Source organism: Colias croceus, chromosome 5 (assembly GCF_905220415.1).
Source record: "Colias croceus chromosome 5, ilColCroc2.1".
NCBI classification, from domain to species: Eukaryota; Metazoa; Arthropoda; class Insecta; order Lepidoptera; family Pieridae; genus Colias; species Colias croceus.
Window position 1 is genome coordinate 9,454,098 of NC_059541.1, and position 18,957 is coordinate 9,473,054.

Consider the following 18,957-nt stretch of genomic DNA (forward strand, 5'->3'; position numbering starts at 1 on the left):
AAGAAGCTTATATCTAATAGCATCTACAGACGCTCCGATTTGGTTGGTGCCAACCATATTGGAACCGACATGGCAACCATTCCGACATTGCTACAGATTGTCCGACGGTTGGCCTTCCAGCTGTCAGTTGACCATAGAGTTAATATAATATATGCAGTTGACTTTGTTATGAAGTAGTGAACGGACGTCTTGCCTCATGCCACCGGTATTATCGAAAAATGCTAAAATAGCGTTGGTTGCAGCAACCATTGTTGCTACAGCACCGCTGCAAAAGGAACAAAGGAAAAAACGAAGAGAATGGGCTAAATTCTACTATAGAAATAGAGAAAATTACAGTCATATGCGGCTCCTTAAGGAATTGGATGATGAAGATTTCCGAACATATCTTCGAATGACTCCAGAATCATTCGATGAAATATTAAATCTTTTGAAAAGATATATAGCGAAAACCGATACAGTTATGAGGCAAGCTGTAACTGCCGAAGAAAGATTAGTGGCAACTTTAAAATATCTCGCGTCAGGAAGAGAATATAATGATCTTAAATTAAGCACATGTATATCACCACAACTACTGTCTGAGATAATACCAGAGACCTGCGAAGCTATCATTAGAGTACTCAAAGATTACCTAAAGGTATGTATTCAATAAAACAACTTTAATATATAAAAAATAGTTTATTTATTTTTCTAAAGTAATAGTATACATAGTATAAAACAAAGTGTCTTTCTCTGTCCCTATGTCCCTTTGTATGCTTATATATTTAAAACTACGCAACGGATTTTGACGTGGTTTTTTTTCAAACTCAAATTCTTCTTCTTCTTCTTCTCTTAAATAATGGCTCCTAAAACTCAAACTCAAACATTTATTTATTCAATTAGACTTCTTCGAGAAGCACTTTTGAAACGTCATATTTTTAACATTTACTACCGATTCGGAAAGCAGCATCTATGGAGAAGAACCGGCAAGAAACTCCATAGTTGCTCTTTTTATAGATAGAGCGATTCAGGGGAAGGTTTTAGTACATAATTTATTAGGTTTTAGACAAAGGCGGGCGGAAAGCTAGTAAAAATTAAAATGGAAAAGTACGAATATCACTGAAAAATTACTTTTTAAAAATCAAATATTTTTTTAACTCCTTCCCCTTTCCTCTGACTACCTGTTGTTGATTGCTGCTTATGTAATTAATTAATGAATTGGAATCTAATTGTTGCTGGTATGATGATGGTGGAAGCTGAGGTAATGTTGATGACGTTGATGGCTGACTGAGTTGAAGTGATTGTGATGTATGTGAGTACTTATGTGATGGTGATGGCTGACGATGCTGTGGGGATGGTGATGGTGATGGTGCAAATGGTGACGGCTGGTGATGCTGAGGTGATGGTGATGGTGATGGTGCAAATGGTGACGGCTGGTGATGCTGAGGTGATGGTGATGGTGATGGTGCATATGGTGACGGCTGGTGATGCTGTGGTGATGGTGTTGGTGATGGTGCAAATGGTGACGGCTGGTGATGCTGTGGTGATGGTGTTGGTGATGGTGCAAATGGTGTCGGTTGGTGATGCTGTGGTGATGGTGATGGTGATGGTGCATATGGTGACGGCTGGTGATGCTGAGGTGATGGTGTTGGTGATGGTGCATATGTTTGTGGCACCTGCTGCTGGTACGCGTACCACTGACCTAAATATTGTACTGATCTTCTTTTAATATTTATTGAGGTTTCAAAAGTAAGCACTCCTAGTTTTGCATAGAACAATGTTTCTCCTATTAATTTTTCGGCGAGGCATCTTTGTACTTTTGGGAGCTCCTTGAGCTGAGAACTCACGGAGTTCCCGAAAGCATCAGCTGATGTGCCGTCACCAGATATTAATATTTTAGCAGACTCTAGTAATTCCGACTGTTTCTTTAAAATGTCATTTTGCTTTCTTCTCGTAACGCGTTCTCTTTTTGTTGCAGGTTCCTGAAACAGAAAATGACTGGTTACAAATAGCTAAAGACTTTGAAATAAAATGGCAATTTAATCATTGCTTGGGTGCTATTGACGGCAAACATGTTATTATCGAGAAGCCGCCAAAATCGGGTACACTGTACTATAATTATAAGGGAACTTTTAGCATAGTCCTGCTTGGTATTGTGAATGCAAATTACGAGTTTATTTATGTAAATATAGGTTCTAATGGCAGTATTTCTGATGGTGGAGTATTCAAACATACAACTTTTCATGAAAAAATGAAATCGAACCAACTAAATTTACCATCACCTTCTATTTTACCGCAATCAAATGTTATCGCCCCATATTGTTTTGTGGCAGATAATGCATTTGCCATTAATGAAAATCTTTTAAAACCATATCCAAGAAGAAATTTGAAACATGATCAAAGAATTTTCAATTATAGACTCTCCAGAGCAAGAAGAATTGTAGAAAATGCATTTGGTATTTTAGCTGAACGTTTTAGAGTATTAAAAAGACCAATTCAAATTAATGTTCATAATGTACCCAAAGTTGTAATGGCTTCATGCACACTGCACAATTATTTAAGAAAAAAGTCATCAAACTATATAACAAGAAATTGTGTTGATACCGAGGATACTGAAACATGTACTTTTCGGCCAGGAGACTGGAGATTAAATGACAACTTAGTAGGCCTTAACAGAACAGAAAGGCAACGTACTGCAGATGGTAATTCTGTTAGACAAATATTCACTGAATATTTTAACAATCAGGGCCGGGTACATTTTCAAGAAAGAATGATTAATACTATGAATATTTAAAGCTTACCTCATCATTATGTGACTGGGAAGAATCCGTCTCCATATTATCAATAACCTCTGTCGTCGGCGTGATTTTTTCATCCAAGAATAAGAGGTGTTCATAGTACCATAGTGATGGCGTATGCACCTCATCGTTTCCAGCGCCACTAGTCTTGCTAGCTTCCACCTAAAATATGTAAAATATCCAAATTTATTGTTTACTGAAACCCATAGTTGTTTTATTTCTTCAATAAAGTACTTAGAATATATTATAATGATTTTTTTACTTGTTAAGTATTGTCAAAACATGTTTTGATTTACCACTATGTATACTTGCTAGTCTTGCTACATCAAGACATGTTTTGATATTGCGCAGCCGTATATCACTTCATATTTCTCTTGTTATTTAGACTGTAGAAGCCAGTCTAGGGAATGGGCGAAATCCTTTAGCAATCATGTCATCCATACTAATATTATAAATGCTAAAGTAACTCTGTCTGTCTGCCTATTACTCAATCACGCCTAAACTACTGAACCAATTTTCATGAAATTTGGTATGGAGATATTTTGATACCCGAGAAAGGACATAGGCTACTTTTTACCCCGGGAAATAGGATAGATTTTATCCCGGAAATCCCACGGGAACGGGAACTATGCGGGTTTTTCTTTGACTGAAGAGTTCTTTCTTGAAGAGTTTGTTTGTTTGTTTGTTTGAACGCGCTAATCTCGGGAACTACTGGTCCGATTTGAAAAATTCTTTCGGTGTTAGAAAGTTCATTTATCGAGGAAGGCTATAGGCTATATATCATCACGCTAAGACCAACAGGAGCTGAGCCACGCGGGTGAAACCGCGGGGCTCAGCTAGTTCATAATAAAACGCAATAAAAATAACTACGTTAAAAACAACCGACTTGAAAAACGGAGAAGTAAAAAATAAAAAAGATTTGATATTATTAATTACCTACTACATATTATTTAGATGTGCTATTTATTAAATAGGTTTGATATTTATTAAATACTTTTTAGTGAATCAAAGTTTCTACATTTCATTTATATGTCATCGAGATCAGACAAAAATGCTCATAAATTAAAAACATATAAAACACATTATTTATTTATATACATAACAGGATATTTGACTTGAATTTGCTTACCTTTTTTCGCTCCCTCCTATAGGATGTACGCATATTATCTAACTTATTTTTTAATGTTTTTAATGTAGCCCCACTGTCAATTTTTTTTAATAGTTCTAACATAATAATATATGCTTGATTTCGGGCATCTCTGTTTGCGTAATCTTTATTAGTTAAATCCCATAAACAGGGAAAGTCTTTATATACTTCCAGTAATTTTATTATAATATCACGTTCGGTGACTGTAACTCCCTCGGCGTTCATGTTGACACACCGGCGGCGTTGCGAATGCGAATGAGTCAATTACCTATATTACTCTATGGAATGAGCCGATTTGGTCGGAACAAAGCTTACAAACGTTCCAATTTGGTTGGGTCGGATAGGAAGTTGGTTTGGTTGGTATCGCTGGCGCATCCGACCACGTCAAACCAATATTAATAATAATTATGTCGGACCGACCGCTCTCTACACTTTCCGATTTGGTCGTGGTCGGATGGTTGGCACCAACCAAATCGGAGCGTCTGTAGATGCTATAATACACTGGAGATTGCACTATGAACGTTGACTTGTCACGGGAAGGTATGACCTTGAATGACGCCTGGTTGTTTTTTGTCCCTTTCACACCTAACTTGGCAAGTTGGTGTGCATGTGCAATGTTGCATGTGCCAACGCGCGTGCCAACGCGTTGGCCTATGTGTAGTGCCGGCTGTGGCATAAGGCCGCGTTTCCACCTGCAAGAAAACTTCCGCGAGAAGTGTCCGACAGTCTGTCTGACAGCAACTTGCAAGTCTACTTGCAGGTGGAAACGCCGAGTTTACACATGCAAGCTGCTGTCAGACAGACTGTCGGACAGTTCTTGCAGAAGTTTACTTGCAGGTGGAAACGGGGCCTAAGAAGCACACCAATGTAAGCACCAAGAAGCTTATATCCTCTAATACACTGGAGATTGCACTATGACCATTAACTTGAAACAAGAAACTATGACATTCAATGACGTCAGTCATGTTATTTGTCTCTTTCTGTCGAGTGACCACGCTGGTTTGTAAATTCAGGATTTTTCAAAATAGAAAAAACTAAAAATCATGGTCTATAAATAATAACGACATATATTTTTAACAGTATTTATATTATAATATTATGGTCATACTTTATAGGTAGGTACATACAATTTTAATTGGTATAGAATGATAGTTATAAATAACTTTTGGCTACAAAGCTTGGATATGAACCGATATATAGCATTAACATCCTTTGTAAATAGAGGAAAGTTGTGTTTTGCATCAGATGCTGTTTACCAAATTGTTAGCTACTCAGATCTTCTTTTTAAACGCGTTGCTTCGACGGGTCAATTTCAAGCCAGAATCATCAAAGAAAAACTGTTTATAGCAGCCTTGCACAAATTTCAGCTAACTTTACAAAGTTTATTTTTCAAAACGTATTTTTTTCTGGGTCGTAATCCTCAGTAACCTTGATGGGCACATATATTTCTTTTTATTTTACTTTTTGGAAAGCTGAAATACGTAAAACAAAAAAATATGAGGTAAGTTAAAAAAGTATAAATTTCAATGTAAAAACGAACAATCTTATAACTACATGTGAGTGCAATACCGATGTCATGTGTTGTTTCATTACTAGTAACAATCTTTAAAATGGTGTTCTAAATTTTCATCATAATATTGTTATTACAATATATTCTCTTCGCTATCCATAAAAACTCGTCATCATGGTTACCTTACTTGTTAAATCTGTTTATTGAAAACTTGTTGAAAAATGATAAAGTATTAGGGAAATAACAAATTTAACATGACTGCTTACTAAAATGATGCTAAATTAGACAATTTTTGCCATTGAAATGATTCTAAACAGGTAAATGCAGGAGTATTGAGGAATATTGTAAATAACGTAAATATACACTTGCCTGTGAAATTCTATGCCAGAATTTGGTGTCCAAACACTTCTGCAATTTTGCACAATACAATGCATTCTTTATATTCGGAAAATATTCATTAAATAAGCAACAATATTAACTTAAATATTCGAAGCGACGCAATTTTTTTGACACACATGCCATATTGACAAAGTGAGAGTTGCTACAATTTTATTATGGTGACTACCCATAATCAGGGAGTATCGCTTTTTAATAATTGGTTCAGATACTTAGTTTATTTAGCATAAATAATAATTGTCTCATCCAACAATGCTTCTGAATGACGTTGTTGGCAATTTATCAACAAACTCATGTACAAAAACTAACCTTTTGCACAGAATATTACAGCACACATAGTAGCCTTGGGAAAACTTCGTATTAACAGTGGCAATACCAAGTTAGGTGTGAAAGTGATAAAAAACATGAACTGGGCAATATTTTCTTGTTACACGTCAATGTTCATACCGAAATCTCCAGTGTATTAGATATAAGCTTCTTGGTAAGCACCAATGCCATGTGAAATTTATAATCTGTGTGTTATGAAATTGTGAATACTTCTATAATGTTGTGTGTTGTCTACATTCCATGTCAAAAGATTGACAATTTTATTAATAATTTTCAGACGTTTTCAGAATTCAGACTTCAGTCAATTGTTGATTTGCAGTAAAACGTACCTAAATAATTTAAAACCTTATAGTGATTAAATTCTCTTTGGTTGATTTGGATCGACTAAACAGCTGTGTTGTTAGAATAGGTATATCCTGATTTATAAAAACTTATGATAATAATTATTCATTTACATAAGTCTTAAATAATCTCTTCATCGAAATAATACCCGGTGATAAAAGCCCTTCCAATTAATTATTTTACAAATATGTCAACATCTGAATGGGTCAACGAAAACTGTGTATCGTTTTTCCAACTCTTATGTATTAAAATTGTAAAAACGGGGCGAGTGCCCCAGCATATAGCATTCATCATGGATGGAAATCGTCGATATGCAAAAAAAGTCAGTGTAAAAACGAGTGATGGCCATTCCAAAGGATTTGATAAACTGTCGGAAACCTTGAAGGTTTGTGTAATTTACATTATTGATATAGGTACATATATAAATAATCTTTGAATGTTTGTTTGATTAGATGGTTTTTTTCCTTTCAGTGGTGTCTTGATCTTGGTATACCCGAAGTTACAGTTTACGCCTTCAGTATAGAAAACTTTAAGAGAAGCGAAGAAGAAGTTAGTGCACTTATGGATTTAGCACGTGAAAAATTTAAACGTTTATTGGATGCTATGTAAGTAAGATATATATTTGATTAATTTAGTTATAAAACATCATACAACTCTGTACAAAAAGTATTTGATTTGATTTAGAGAGGGTGATTTATACTCATTTACCTATTGATTAATGTAGTATAAAATTATGTACAAGTATTTGTCCACAATTGTTGTAGAAAATAAAAATATGAATGACGCAAAAATTTTAGCGATCAAATTAATGAATGGGGGGTGCGTATACACATCGCTGGAAGAATGTCCCTACTACCTGAAGACTTTCGTGCAATGGTTTCCAAAGCTATGGTGGCAACAAAACAAAACAACAAGCTTCGTCTGAACATTGCTTATGCATATACAGGTAGAGAAAAATTATCAATAATATTATAAATGAGCAGTGTTTGTTTGTATTACTTTCACATCACTTTTCACAATTTTATCATAAAATTTTAAATATGGGTAAAAATATGAAGTAAAAAAGTAACGTAAAATAATAATTTTTACCGGAGTGAGACACTTAATGCCCATTGGAATTTCCTTTTATTCTCTATAATCATAAAATTATTAAATACAGGCCGTGATGAAATCAGCAGAGCAACTTCACATATAATAAATGGAATCCAGAATAATGAATTAACTCCTGAAGATATTGATGAAGATTTGGTATCTCAATCCTTAGACCTGGGACATGCAGAACTTTTGATACGAACATCTGGAGAAGTTAGGCTATCTGACTTTATGCTTTGGCAGGTAAATTTGAAAATTTTTATAGTAAGTGCTGATTTACACAGGGTCAGTAACTGACTACAAATTCGAGGCAAATCAGTGCTGACCCGAAAAAAACCCTGTGTAAACAGCATGGACCCAATAAATATCTAGAGGACTTATCATAGCCATAGTAAACAGCGTAATTCGTTTCTCAGTTCCCAATTTAGTCGATAGATGTCACTCGCAGTATCATTTGGCATTTTTTTATAATTGAATGGTTCTTGTCTCAACTAGATGTCGCTTCTAAAAAAAATCAATGTGCCAAATAGTATTCTAGGGTATCTTGACGTAAAATATAATACGCAAAAAACGTAAACTATAACGTAAAATATAAAACGTAAAATATTATAAAGGCAAGAGGCGGCTCGTGACAAAATTGTACGGGTGTTCAATTATTGAACTAAAACAAAGAAAGAAGTACAGTAGCGTAGTAAATTCATAACAAAAAAAAATGAGCACCACATTATAAATGTCTATTTAAACACTAAAAATTATAAAGTACAGGCGATTTCAAAACGAATTCAATGATTATCAATTAATAATTAGAAAATCCCCGAATTTGCTTTCGCGAGCGTATTTTTATTGTTTGTTTATAATATAGGAGTGGCAACTGGCAACGTCGCGCGCTTGTCGCGCGCAATTGCTGCTGTCATGCGATGCGGCAACATCGCGGTTTCGCGCAGGACCTCCGCAGGACTGTCACAAAATTTCTCTTTCACTCTTATTGGATTCCGTATTTAGGCATTTGATATTCGTATTGGAGTTTAGGTATACGATAAATTTAATTTTAAATTAAAGATATATTAATTGTTAAATGAATGAGCACAACTTTATTATAATAATTATTATTTATGAGAGTTCACTGCCCCAGCGCTCCTTAGGATGAACCGCCTATTTTTTCACGGACCACGCTGCTATGAACTGTTTTTATCTAAGTATTACTCGAACAATTAGAGCATAAATTTCAACGTAAGATGTATAAGTGTCTGTAGCTGTATTGACTCAGTTTCGTACTTATAAACTGATGGACGCTGGTTCAAATCATCGCCGTACATCTAGATTTTTTTTTTCTTTTCCCGTATTTTTTGCTCATATAAATATGTAATACTGTTTACAAGGGAATAATTAAGAAGAAAAAAGATATAGACATTTTTTTTTAACAGAAAATAAAGAATATATATATACACTACTCTGATCACTATGTCGAATGTTTGTAGTGGGTGTCGAAACCTTATTATAGGTACTCACTTCCTTAGATGCTCCCTATGTTCTCTAGCGTATGACTTGCAGTGCGCTGGAACCAACGATAAGAGATTTTATGCCATGTTACCTGAAAAGAAGTCTTCTTGGAAATGTCCAGCATGTCTTAGCCAGCGACCCAAACTTGATAACACCAACACAGTCAGTCGCTTACGTCAGTGTGAAGCGTACGTGTTTGATCAAGCGGGTTACAAATTAAATTCAAATCTAATTGAAATAGTATATCTTGTTGGAAGTTTTTATTAGTGGTGCTTAAGGGGGGTTAGGCGGTCAGCGAAAATTCAGCTATTCGGGCCTGAGGTAAGCGGTGAGGGGGTCCGCGTTTAGTATGGAATCAACGTGCTCGAAACTAAAAATCGTAAGCGCCATTCACATTTTTATCAAAAAGTGAATGAAAATATTTAGTATTTTCGAAATCTAAAACAGTCAAGAAATCGGGAAGGTAAATACCTATGTATTTGTGATTTTATACGAATTATTATCGTAAATTACAGTTGTATTGAGCATTTATATGATATTTTAGAGGTAACTTCAGGATTTTTTTTTATCGAGCAAAATTTTTCCAATCGTGTTTTGGAAACAGTCATCCCATCACACATACGTTCTGTAATACGTATTAGAAATTTCAGTGCGAAAAAACTTCAATATTTTCAATTATAGCTCATAGAAAACAGTCCATTTTGCCGTTTTCACCTACTAAGGGCCCTTAAGTTATCAAAAACAATCTGATTTGTGGACGAATACGCGTTATACATCACGATTTATTATTAAAATTAACATTGGAAACTTTTTGCGTAAAAGTGATAAAAGTGGTTGACGGTATATTAAAAACAAAAGTTACAAATTAACATTGTCATATTCTATCGTGACGATTTACCAGATACAATAAGAAACATAATTTCGTTGAAAATTACAAGACACTCGTAGCTCTGTACAAAGTGAACTGGACTTAGAACAGTTAGTAGGAAGATCGATCCTGACAGGGGTCATATTATCAGAAATATATTACTATATTTTTTTTTTCTTAATTACTTAAATTTTCCAATCATTATGAAGTTTGCCTGTTGCAAAGCTACAACAGAAGGCAGCGCTGGGATTTTATCTTGCCCTCATTGTAAACGAAATTATCATATTGCATGTTTGTTCCCAACTGACAAAAAGAAACAATTGACAAGCGAATTTAAAAAAAAAATGGTTTTGCCCTGAATGTTCCACTCATCAGTCAAGATCTCTGAATACTGAAAATACCCCAGTACGCTCATGCGCGACTCAATTGTTACAACGAAGTCCTGATAACATTACAACACGTAGAGGTGGCACATCTTCTTTTAAATCCCCTATCGCTGTGAATAATAATGCATTATCAGCTGACTCTATTCGAGAGATTATATCCGAAGAGATGGAAAAGCTGCGGCGCTCACTGGAATCATCAATTATGAATAGGATTTCGTCAGATTTAAATTGTATAAAGCAAGAAATTATTAGTTTAAAAGACAGTATCACATTTATAAACAGCAGATATGATGATTTCAGCAAAACTATTTCAACGCTTGAAAAAATTAATAATTCTAATTCGTAATTCTGCACTAAGCCCTGTGAGGAGCATGAACGCTCTTAACTAAAAACTAAAATAATTCAAAAACACCGGAGTTTTTAAAACAACGCCCTCTAGATGTAATAATTGAAAATCGATAGTTTGCTGTTTCCATAGTTCTAAAATTGGTCACTAGTGGTGCTTTTAAAGCTGCAAATTAAATAATAAGCTCAAATCAGAGCGCCATCTAGTAATAGTCTGAAATTACGGGGTACGATCTCTAGTATGACCATTATCAGTCCTTTTAGATTATATTCGTCCATGGTAAACAGTTTTGAAGTCAGTACAGAGGCTTGAAGTCACCGCTGAGTTGAATATTCGGACACGAATATTTTAAAGTCAGTTGGCGCCCCCCGCCACCCGCGCACCCTCGCGTCAGCCAAATAAACCCCGTGTAAACAGACAAGTCAGTGCGTGGTTAGTCACTATTGTTAGTCACTGCCTCTGCGTTGTAGAGTGACCACGTGTTTTTCGCTTGCGATAAAAATGACCCGTAAGCGAAGACGAAACCTTAAAATTGGTGCAATTATATGGCAAAAACGAGTGCCTTTGGGATATTAAATCCCTAAATCCATTTTCTTACCCCATTGTCGTTTATTTTTAGTTATCTCGACATTTTCTACAATTTCTATTAACTCATTCAACAGCAAAATTGATATATTAATTTAAAAAAAAAAACAAATAATTAAATCGTCGTTTCAGATGTTTTCGTGAATTCATTTTTCTCACTGACTTCACAAACGTGTGGTCACCGTGAGAAACGCACCACTACTTACTTCATGTAAACAGTTAAAGTCAGTCGCGGCGCCGAAATTGGCTTGTCTACTGACCCTGTGTAAATCAGCACTAATATCTCACGAATTTCACAAATCATAATTATGACATTTGAGAGAGATTTTTATGTTTCCTTGCATTTGTGCTATATTAATCCTCAGTATTAATAATCATTTAAGTTATGAAGTATTAGTTATTAAATTAGTTCAGCTAAAAGGTAACACAACATTCATTGACAGGGCGGTACGAAGTTCGTCGAGACAGCTAGTTTAAAATAAATATTTGTTGTTAATAAAAAATATATGAAACAATGTATCTATTCTGACAGTAATTTACTTTTATTTCAGACACCAAACACAGTGCTATATTTCACAAAAGTTTTATGGCCAGAGTTTTCAATTTGGAATTTCTTGGCAGCAATTATACACTACCAAAGGCATGCTCCACCTCCATTGCCAGAAAAAGAAAACAACCAAAATCAAGTGAAATTTTTACAAAAATTGGAGGACAGGAAGTGGCAAGAATTAAAAAAAATAGTAGAGTGTACATAGTTTATAAATGTTTATGAAATAGCAAACGGATTTAGAAGAAAGCAATTTTCAGATAGGGATCCTTATTAAAAACTAAATAATACATACATTCACTTTTAGTGTAAATAAAAACAATATTTAGGGCCAGATATTAAATATAATTTAGGACTTTCTGATCCTGTCATCAAATATGCAAAAACTGTATACTACAATTATTTTTTATTAAAGTTTTAAAACATATCAAAGTTAAATCCAGTACTATTATCTATACTAATATTATAAAGCTGAAGAGTTTGTTTGTTTGTATGTTTGAACGCGCTAATCTCAGGAACTACTGGTCCGATTTGAAAAATTCGGTGTTAGATAGCCCATTCATCAAGGAAGGCTAAGACCAACAGGAGCAGAGCCACGGGGGTGAAACCGTGGAGCGCAGCTAGTTCTGAATAAAATTAAAACAGCTTTTTGGCAACACATTTTATTTCCTTAACTAAATAACTTAGGTATAACACATTAGAATATACAAATTCAAGATTGCTTTATAAAAGTAATCATTGCTACAACAAGTAAATTTATTTTCCTTTAATTGTGTATTTGGAATATGTTTTTGTGGGGTCATATGGCTCCCATCTGGATGCAGGAAATATATGTTTGTTTCTTTCATACCAGGACCTGTAAAAAAATTTAATTTTTTTAATGTGTAAAATATGAAACTGTTAATAAAATGAAATGAAAAAACAAATTTTATATTTTGTGTGAGTGTTTAAATGTTTAAGTTATTTAAAGGGCATTTTAAAATGAAAATGTTCATCATTCCAATGTTAATAGTTATACCTTAATAAGACTTTCCCTGCGTGTGAGTCTTGTTTCTCTTGAGTAGCGTCATTCAATAATCTTATATCATCAGAAGCATCGAACTGGAACAAGGGCCCACTCTTACCTCTAGCCTGTAAAATATAAATGTATTAGAACTTAATAATTATTTATTATCTGTTATGTTTTTTTTTGTCCTGTTAAAACTTACCTTTGTGACAATAAAATCGTAGAAAGTATAATGGTGTGGTAATATTAAATCCTCCTTTACATACATCAGCTGATCGGCAGAAACTGTTTTCAGTTCACTGAACTCTGGTCGTAGTGTGTCTAAGCATCTTTGTAGAAACTGGTAAATTGAATTTCCTATAATTATACATGTAGTGTTAAGAAAATATTCTGTTGTAAATCCATGAATTCATAAAAAGTCTATATTTAGCCATTAAAATTTACATACAATTGCTCTTTGAGGCTGATTGAAAACAATATGTTGGTACCTATTCAAAAAGTTTAATTACATTGTATGCATTGAAACTAGAAGAATTCAAATTTACTATTGTTAATTCTTAGATAATTAATATGAATTTTAAAATTTTAAATTTTATGTATAGATCAATAATTATTGGTGTAACACAAACCTTTTTTCAAAGTAACATTCTTTCTATGGCCAGAACCATCCCAATAACTAAAAGTGACTGTAATGGGCTCATCTTTCAGACTTGCTTGAGTCATTACCCATTCTAATCTGAGTTCCTCCCTCAACTTAAGATCTGCTTCTTCCCTCTCTCTATCTGGTAAGAATGATGTATCCACATCTGGATTCTTCTTTATCTTTTTGACAGGCTGGATATAAAAAGCAACATAAATTTATGTACCAAATATTTAGAAAAAAGAAAGATATAATTAATTATTGAAGTTTGGATGTAACTATATATACTCAATGAAATGAAAAGGTCTTAAAGTCTATGTTACTGAAGTGAAACTTCTAAAGGCATGTTGAGAGTTCGATTTTGCTATCTTTGAACCTTGCCAAAGATGTTTCACTTCTGACACATATGCTGGGCACACACACACTTTTTTTATGTTGTAACATATCATTATAATTTATTTATAAAATAGTACATTTTATTTTTACCAGTTGATCATATTCAGACACTATTACTAAATTAGAACCTTACCACTTCATCCCTCTCTTTCCAATTTAAATCAGGTTTTTCCTCTTCTTCCTCATCATCATCATCATTTTCTTCATCTTCATTGAGATCAAACGATAGAGCTTGTATCTGAAAATTTATCAAATATTAGCCTTAACAAATACCTAATAAAAAATATGTAAAACATATAATTTTTAGGTAAAAGTAATAATTTATGTTAATGCTAATTTGGTTCAAGCAGAATGATTGAAAGGACTAAATACCTGTCTCTTTTGTTTATTTTTTTGGGCTTGTTTAGCTTCTATTTCTTTTTGTCTTTCTTTCTCTTTTTCTGCTTTCTTTTGAGCCAATTTTTTCTCTCTTTCGCGGACAATATGTTCCTGTTTCGCTTTCATTTCATCAAGTGTTACCAATCCAATTGTGGAACTTTTCAATTGTTGTTCCACAGCATCATAATGCGTTGCAAACTTATTTTCAATATTATCAATTTTTAAATCCTCCTCAATTTTCTTCTTTCGAAGCTCAATCTCTTGTTGGGCTTTTTCCCTTTTCTTCATTAGATGCATAGCTCTCCCAGCTTCAGACGCTGCACCCTTGTAGTGGGCCATGGTGCTTTATTTAATTATATTCTTAGAATTAAGAAATAATCACTTCTTTATTTTAATAGAAGTATTTTTCTAGAATAATCACAGAACACAACTCGCAAACACTTGGATCGTATGGATATTTACTTTTTTGACATTTGACAAACTTCAGTCTTCAAATATCAATCATTGTGTCATTGTGTCATGTCATTTTTTTGCTAAGAAGATGTGTCTTTTTGACATAGAGTAGTGCTGCATCCAAGAAGCTTATATCCTTAGAGTATATAATATACTATCTATAGAGTGCGAACAACCAAGTGGGAACAGTAGGCACAGGTGGGAACAACACGACGTTCCCGCCGCGAGCGCTCGCAGTCGTAGTTGAGTGCTCACGAAGTGCGTTGCTCTGGATTTTTTTTCATATTACGAATAAACATGGTGAAATGTGCTGTTCTATCTTGCAAAAACGATACTAGAAAATACACAAAATTGAAATCCACTATCACATTCCATCAGTAAGTCGATTGATAGACTTATTTTTATGAAAATAAATCTAGCATCGCGGGGGTGAAGGGTAGGTGAGAGGCGGACACGCGCAGGCTTGCTCGCGCGCCTCACTGCCGCCACGTGATCGTAGTGATGTGACCTGACCAACGCTGTACTCGATATAAAGTTTACTAGAAGAACTATATTTTAACAAATTATTTATTTAACTTAAAATTTAAAACTCTTTTAAAAATGTATTATAAACTAGCTTCCGCCCGCGACTCCGTCCGCGCGGATGTCGGTCTTCGCGTGGATGGTTTATTTATCCATTTTGAGTACCTCTGACAATAACATCTTATAAATATCTATTGGACCCAATTCCCAAATACGGCTAGGCCTATAATAATACGCAACGTGTGTTCGCGGTTCTACGGAACAACGTCTATGGATAAAACTGAAAAATTAAGATTATTTTTTTCTACGTATTTTTCCAGGATAAAAAGTATCCTATTTTACGCCCAGGATAATAAGGTATAATTATACCAAGTTTCATCGAAATCGAACCGCTGGTTTTCACGTGATGCCTTCACATACAGACAGACAAACAGACAAAAATTTTTTTAATCACATATTTGGGTTTGGTATCGATCCAGTAACACCCCCTGGTATTTATTTTTTCAATATTTTCAATGTACAGAATTGACCCTTCTACAGGTTTATTATATGAATAGATATATTTGTGGTGTGTTTTGTATGATACACTTTCTAATATTATGAATGCGAATGTAAATGTAAAGTATGTAGTGTAAATGTAAAGTATGTAATGTTACGATATATTTTCTGAACCGCTAAATTTTGATAGTAGAATGGATAAAATTAAATAAAAAAATTATTAATATTATTTATTATATTATTATTTTAAATTATTAATTATTTGTTAATATTTTTTACCATTTTTAAAACATTATTATTATGGTTTGATTTATTATTAAAGAAATAGCACTAAACCTGATCTTTTATTTTATTCACTTTATTATTTAAAAAGTACTCACGTTTTTCTGATATTCCAATTAAACATATTTTTTTAAAGTACTTATAATTAATACAAGAAAATTTCATATATAATATTTAATATTCAAATGGAATAAACAAACTTTATTCAGTTGGTAGACAAATTTAAAATTACATATTTATACTTTATTCGTATATTTTTCCTTTAATAACTTATTGAACATAAAATTTACTTATGATACATATTTATTTACATAACTTATCGACAGTTCAACACGCAATTGATACCTACACATCCCTATTTGTCACACACACATCTATATAGTATCTATAGCTCATCTGCCTACGATGCGCAATAAGCAATTTGTGCAATACACTCGCTCTATACTATTGTAATATTATATACTCTAAGCTTATATCTTATACACTGGAGATTTCGGTATGAACATTTGACGTGTAACAAGAAAATTGTTGTGTTTTATCACTTTCACACCTAACTTGGTATTGCCACTGTTAATACGAAGTTTTCCCAAGGCTACTATGTATGCCGTAATATTCTGTGCAAAAGGTTAGTTTTTGTACATGAGTTTGTTGATAAATTGCCAACAACGTCATTCAGAAGCATTGTTGGATGAGACAATTATTATTTATGCTAAATAAAATAAGTATCTGAACCAATTATTAAAAAGCGATACTCCCTGATTATGGGTAGTTACCATAGTAAAATTGTAGCAACTCTCACTTTGACAATATGGCATATGTGTCAAAAAAATTGCGTCGCTTCGAATATTTAAGTTAATATTGTTGCGTATTTAATAAATATTTTCCGAATATAAATAATGTATTGCATTGTGAAAAATTGCAGAAGTGTTTGGACACCAAATTCTGGCATAGAATTTCACAGGCAAGTGTATATTTACGTTATTTACAATATTCCTCAATACTCCTGCATTTACCTGTTTAGAATCATTTCAATGGCAAAAATTGTAAAATTTTGCATCATTTTAGAAAGCAGTCATGTTAAATTTGTTATTTTCCTAATACTTTATCATTTTTCAACAAGTTTTCAATAAACAAAATTAACAAGTAAGGTAACCATGATGACGAGTTTTTATGGATAGTGAAGAGAATATTATATTGTAATAACAATATTATGATGAAATTTAGAACACCATTTTCAAGATTTTTACTATAGGTAAACCAGAATCTGATGGCAATTGGGGAAATCAAAATTTTGAGTGTGCAGCCCTAGGGAAAATGGACTGGCCGATCTTGATACTGCTTATTTTTTATTTTGTCCTCAACATCATTAGTCACATTACATAAGTGAACAATACTGTACCAAATAATGAGATATCCCTCTCTCTATCTGGTAAGAATGATGTATCCACATCTGGATTCTTCTTTATCTTTTTGACAGGCTGGATATAAAAAGCAACATAAATTTATGTACCAAATATTTAGAAAAAAGAAAGATATAATTAATTATTGAAGTTTGGATGTAACTATATATACTCAATGAAATGAAAAGGTCTTAAAGTCTATGTTACTGAAGTGAAACTTCTAAAGGCATGTTGAGAGTTCGATTTTGCTATCTTTGAACCTTGCCAAAGATGTTTCACTTCTGACACATATGCTGGGCACACACACACTTTTTTTATGTTGTAACATATCATTATAATTTATTTATAAAATAGTACATTTTATTTTTACCAGTTGATCATATTCAGACACTATTACTAAATTAGAACCTTACCACTTCATCCCTCTCTTTCCAATTTAAATCAGGTTTTTCCTCTTCTTCCTCATCATCATCATCATTTTCTTCATCTTCATTGAGATCAAACGATAGAGCTTGTATCTGAAAATTTATCAAATATTAGCCTTAACAAATACCTAATAAAAAATATGTAAAACATATAATTTTTAGGTAAAAGTAATAATTTATGTTAATGCTAATTTGGTTCAAGCAGAATGATTGAAAGGACTAAATACCTGTCTCTTTTGTTTATTTTTTTGGGCTTGTTTAGCTTCTATTTCTTTTTGTCTTTCTTTCTCTTTTTCTGCTTTCTTTTGAGCCAATTTTTTCTCTCTTTCGCGGACAATATGTTCCTGTTTCGCTTTCATTTCATCAAGTGTTACCAATCCAATTGTGGAACTTTTCAATTGTTGTTCCACAGCATCATAATGCGTTGCAAACTTATTTTCAATATTATCAATTTTTAAATCCTCCTCAATTTTCTTCTTTCGAAGCTCAATCTCTTGTTGGGCTTTTTCCCTTTTCTTCATTAGATGCATAGCTCTCCCAGCTTCAGACGCTGCACCCTTGTAGTGGGCCATGGTGCTTTATTTAATTATATTCTTAGAATTAAGAAATAATCACTTCTTTATTTTAATAGAAGTATTTTTCTAGAATAATCACAGAACACAACTCGCAAACACTTGGATCGTATGGATATTTACTTTTTTGACATTTGACAAACTTCAGTCTTCAAATATCAATCATTGTGTCATTGTGTCATGTCATTTTTTTGCTAAGAAGATGTGTCTTTTTGACATAGAGTAGTGCTGCATCCAAGAAGCTTATATCCTTAGAGTATATAATATACTATCTATAGAGTGCGAACAACCAAGTGGGAACAGTAGGCACAGGTGGGAACAACACGACGTTCCCGCCGCGAGCGCTCGCAGTCGTAGTTGAGTGCTCACGAAGTGCGTTGCTCTGGATTTTTTTTCATATTACGAATAAACATGGTGAAATGTGCTGTTCTATCTTGCAAAAACGATACTAGAAAATACACAAAATTGAAATCCACTATCACATTCCATCAGTAAGTCGATTGATAGACTTATTTTTATGAAAATAAATCTAGCATCGCGGGGGTGAAGGGTAGGTGAGAGGCGG

The 18,957-nt window shown here is 33.5% G+C and overlaps 4 protein-coding genes across 4 annotated transcripts; 2 read left to right on the forward strand and 2 right to left on the reverse strand.

Annotated features, from left to right (window-relative positions):
• The first annotated feature begins 16 nt into the window (after positions 1-16).
• LOC123691924 lies at positions 17-2,754 on the forward strand. Its single transcript, XM_045636514.1, has 3 exons — positions 17-634; positions 1,955-2,432; positions 2,723-2,754. Exons 1-3 carry the CDS (start codon positions 197-199, stop codon positions 2,752-2,754), a joined length of 948 nt encoding a protein of 315 aa, XP_045492470.1. The 5' UTR covers positions 17-196.
• Positions 2,624-4,409, reverse strand: LOC123691979. Its single transcript, XM_045636577.1, has 2 exons — positions 3,904-4,409; positions 2,624-2,936 (listed from the first exon to the last, which is right to left on the reverse strand). The coding sequence occupies exons 1-2, from the start codon at positions 4,144-4,146 to the stop codon at positions 2,757-2,759; spliced, it is 423 nt and encodes a 140-aa protein (XP_045492533.1). The 5' UTR covers positions 4,147-4,409; the 3' UTR covers positions 2,624-2,756.
• A 1,967-nt stretch (positions 4,410-6,376) lies between these two features.
• LOC123691656 (dehydrodolichyl diphosphate synthase complex subunit DHDDS) lies at positions 6,377-13,056 on the forward strand. Its single transcript, XM_045636162.1, has 5 exons — positions 6,377-6,881; positions 6,968-7,101; positions 7,294-7,442; positions 7,656-7,831; positions 11,825-13,056. The coding sequence occupies exons 1-5, from the start codon at positions 6,684-6,686 to the stop codon at positions 12,026-12,028; spliced, it is 861 nt and encodes a 286-aa protein (XP_045492118.1). The 5' UTR covers positions 6,377-6,683; the 3' UTR covers positions 12,029-13,056.
• LOC123691925 (protein FAM50 homolog) lies at positions 12,467-18,523 on the reverse strand. Its single transcript, XM_045636515.1, has 9 exons — positions 18,048-18,523; positions 17,809-17,913; positions 17,395-17,473; positions 14,235-14,587; positions 13,996-14,100; positions 13,456-13,660; positions 13,029-13,183; positions 12,839-12,951; positions 12,467-12,676 (listed from the first exon to the last, which is right to left on the reverse strand). The coding sequence occupies exons 1-9, from the start codon at positions 18,390-18,392 to the stop codon at positions 12,577-12,579; spliced, it is 1,560 nt and encodes a 519-aa protein (XP_045492471.1). The 5' UTR covers positions 18,393-18,523; the 3' UTR covers positions 12,467-12,576.
• Positions 18,524-18,957: the final 434 nt, after the last annotated feature.

Bases quoted from the DNA above. Each gene is read 5' to 3' on its own strand.
- LOC123691924 (XM_045636514.1), top strand. From the start codon at position 197: ATGCCACCGGTATTATCGAAAAATGCTAAAATAGCGTTGGTTGCAGCA. The intron at 635-1,954 runs GTATGTATTCAA...TTTTTGTTGCAG, and splicing joins TACTCAAAGATTACCTAAAG to GTTCCTGAAACAGAAAATGA. The intron at 2,433-2,722 runs GTATTTTAGCTG...TTTAACAATCAG, and splicing joins AATTGTAGAAAATGCATTTG to GGCCGGGTACATTTTCAAGA.
- LOC123691979 (XM_045636577.1), bottom strand. From the start codon at position 4,146: ATGAACGCCGAGGGAGTTACAGTCACCGAACGTGATATTATAATAAAA. The intron at 2,937-3,903 runs GTAAGCAAATTC...TACATATTTTAG, and splicing joins ATAGGAGGGAGCGAAAAAAG to GTGGAAGCTAGCAAGACTAG.
- LOC123691925 (XM_045636515.1), bottom strand. From the start codon at position 18,392: ATGGCCCACTACAAGGGTGCAGCGTCTGAAGCTGGGAGAGCTATGCAT. The intron at 14,101-14,234 runs GTATTTAGTCCT...ATAAATTTTCAG, and splicing joins AAAATAAACAAAAGAGACAG to ATACAAGCTCTATCGTTTGA. The intron at 13,184-13,455 runs GTTTGTGTTACA...GTATAATTATAG, and splicing joins GAATGTTACTTTGAAAAAAG to GAAATTCAATTTACCAGTTT.
- LOC123691656 (XM_045636162.1), top strand. From the start codon at position 6,684: ATGTCAACATCTGAATGGGTCAACGAAAACTGTGTATCGTTTTTCCAA. The intron at 7,443-7,655 runs GTAGAGAAAAAT...TATTAAATACAG, and splicing joins CATTGCTTATGCATATACAG to GCCGTGATGAAATCAGCAGA. The intron at 7,832-11,824 runs GTAAATTTGAAA...CTTTTATTTCAG, and splicing joins CTGACTTTATGCTTTGGCAG to ACACCAAACACAGTGCTATA.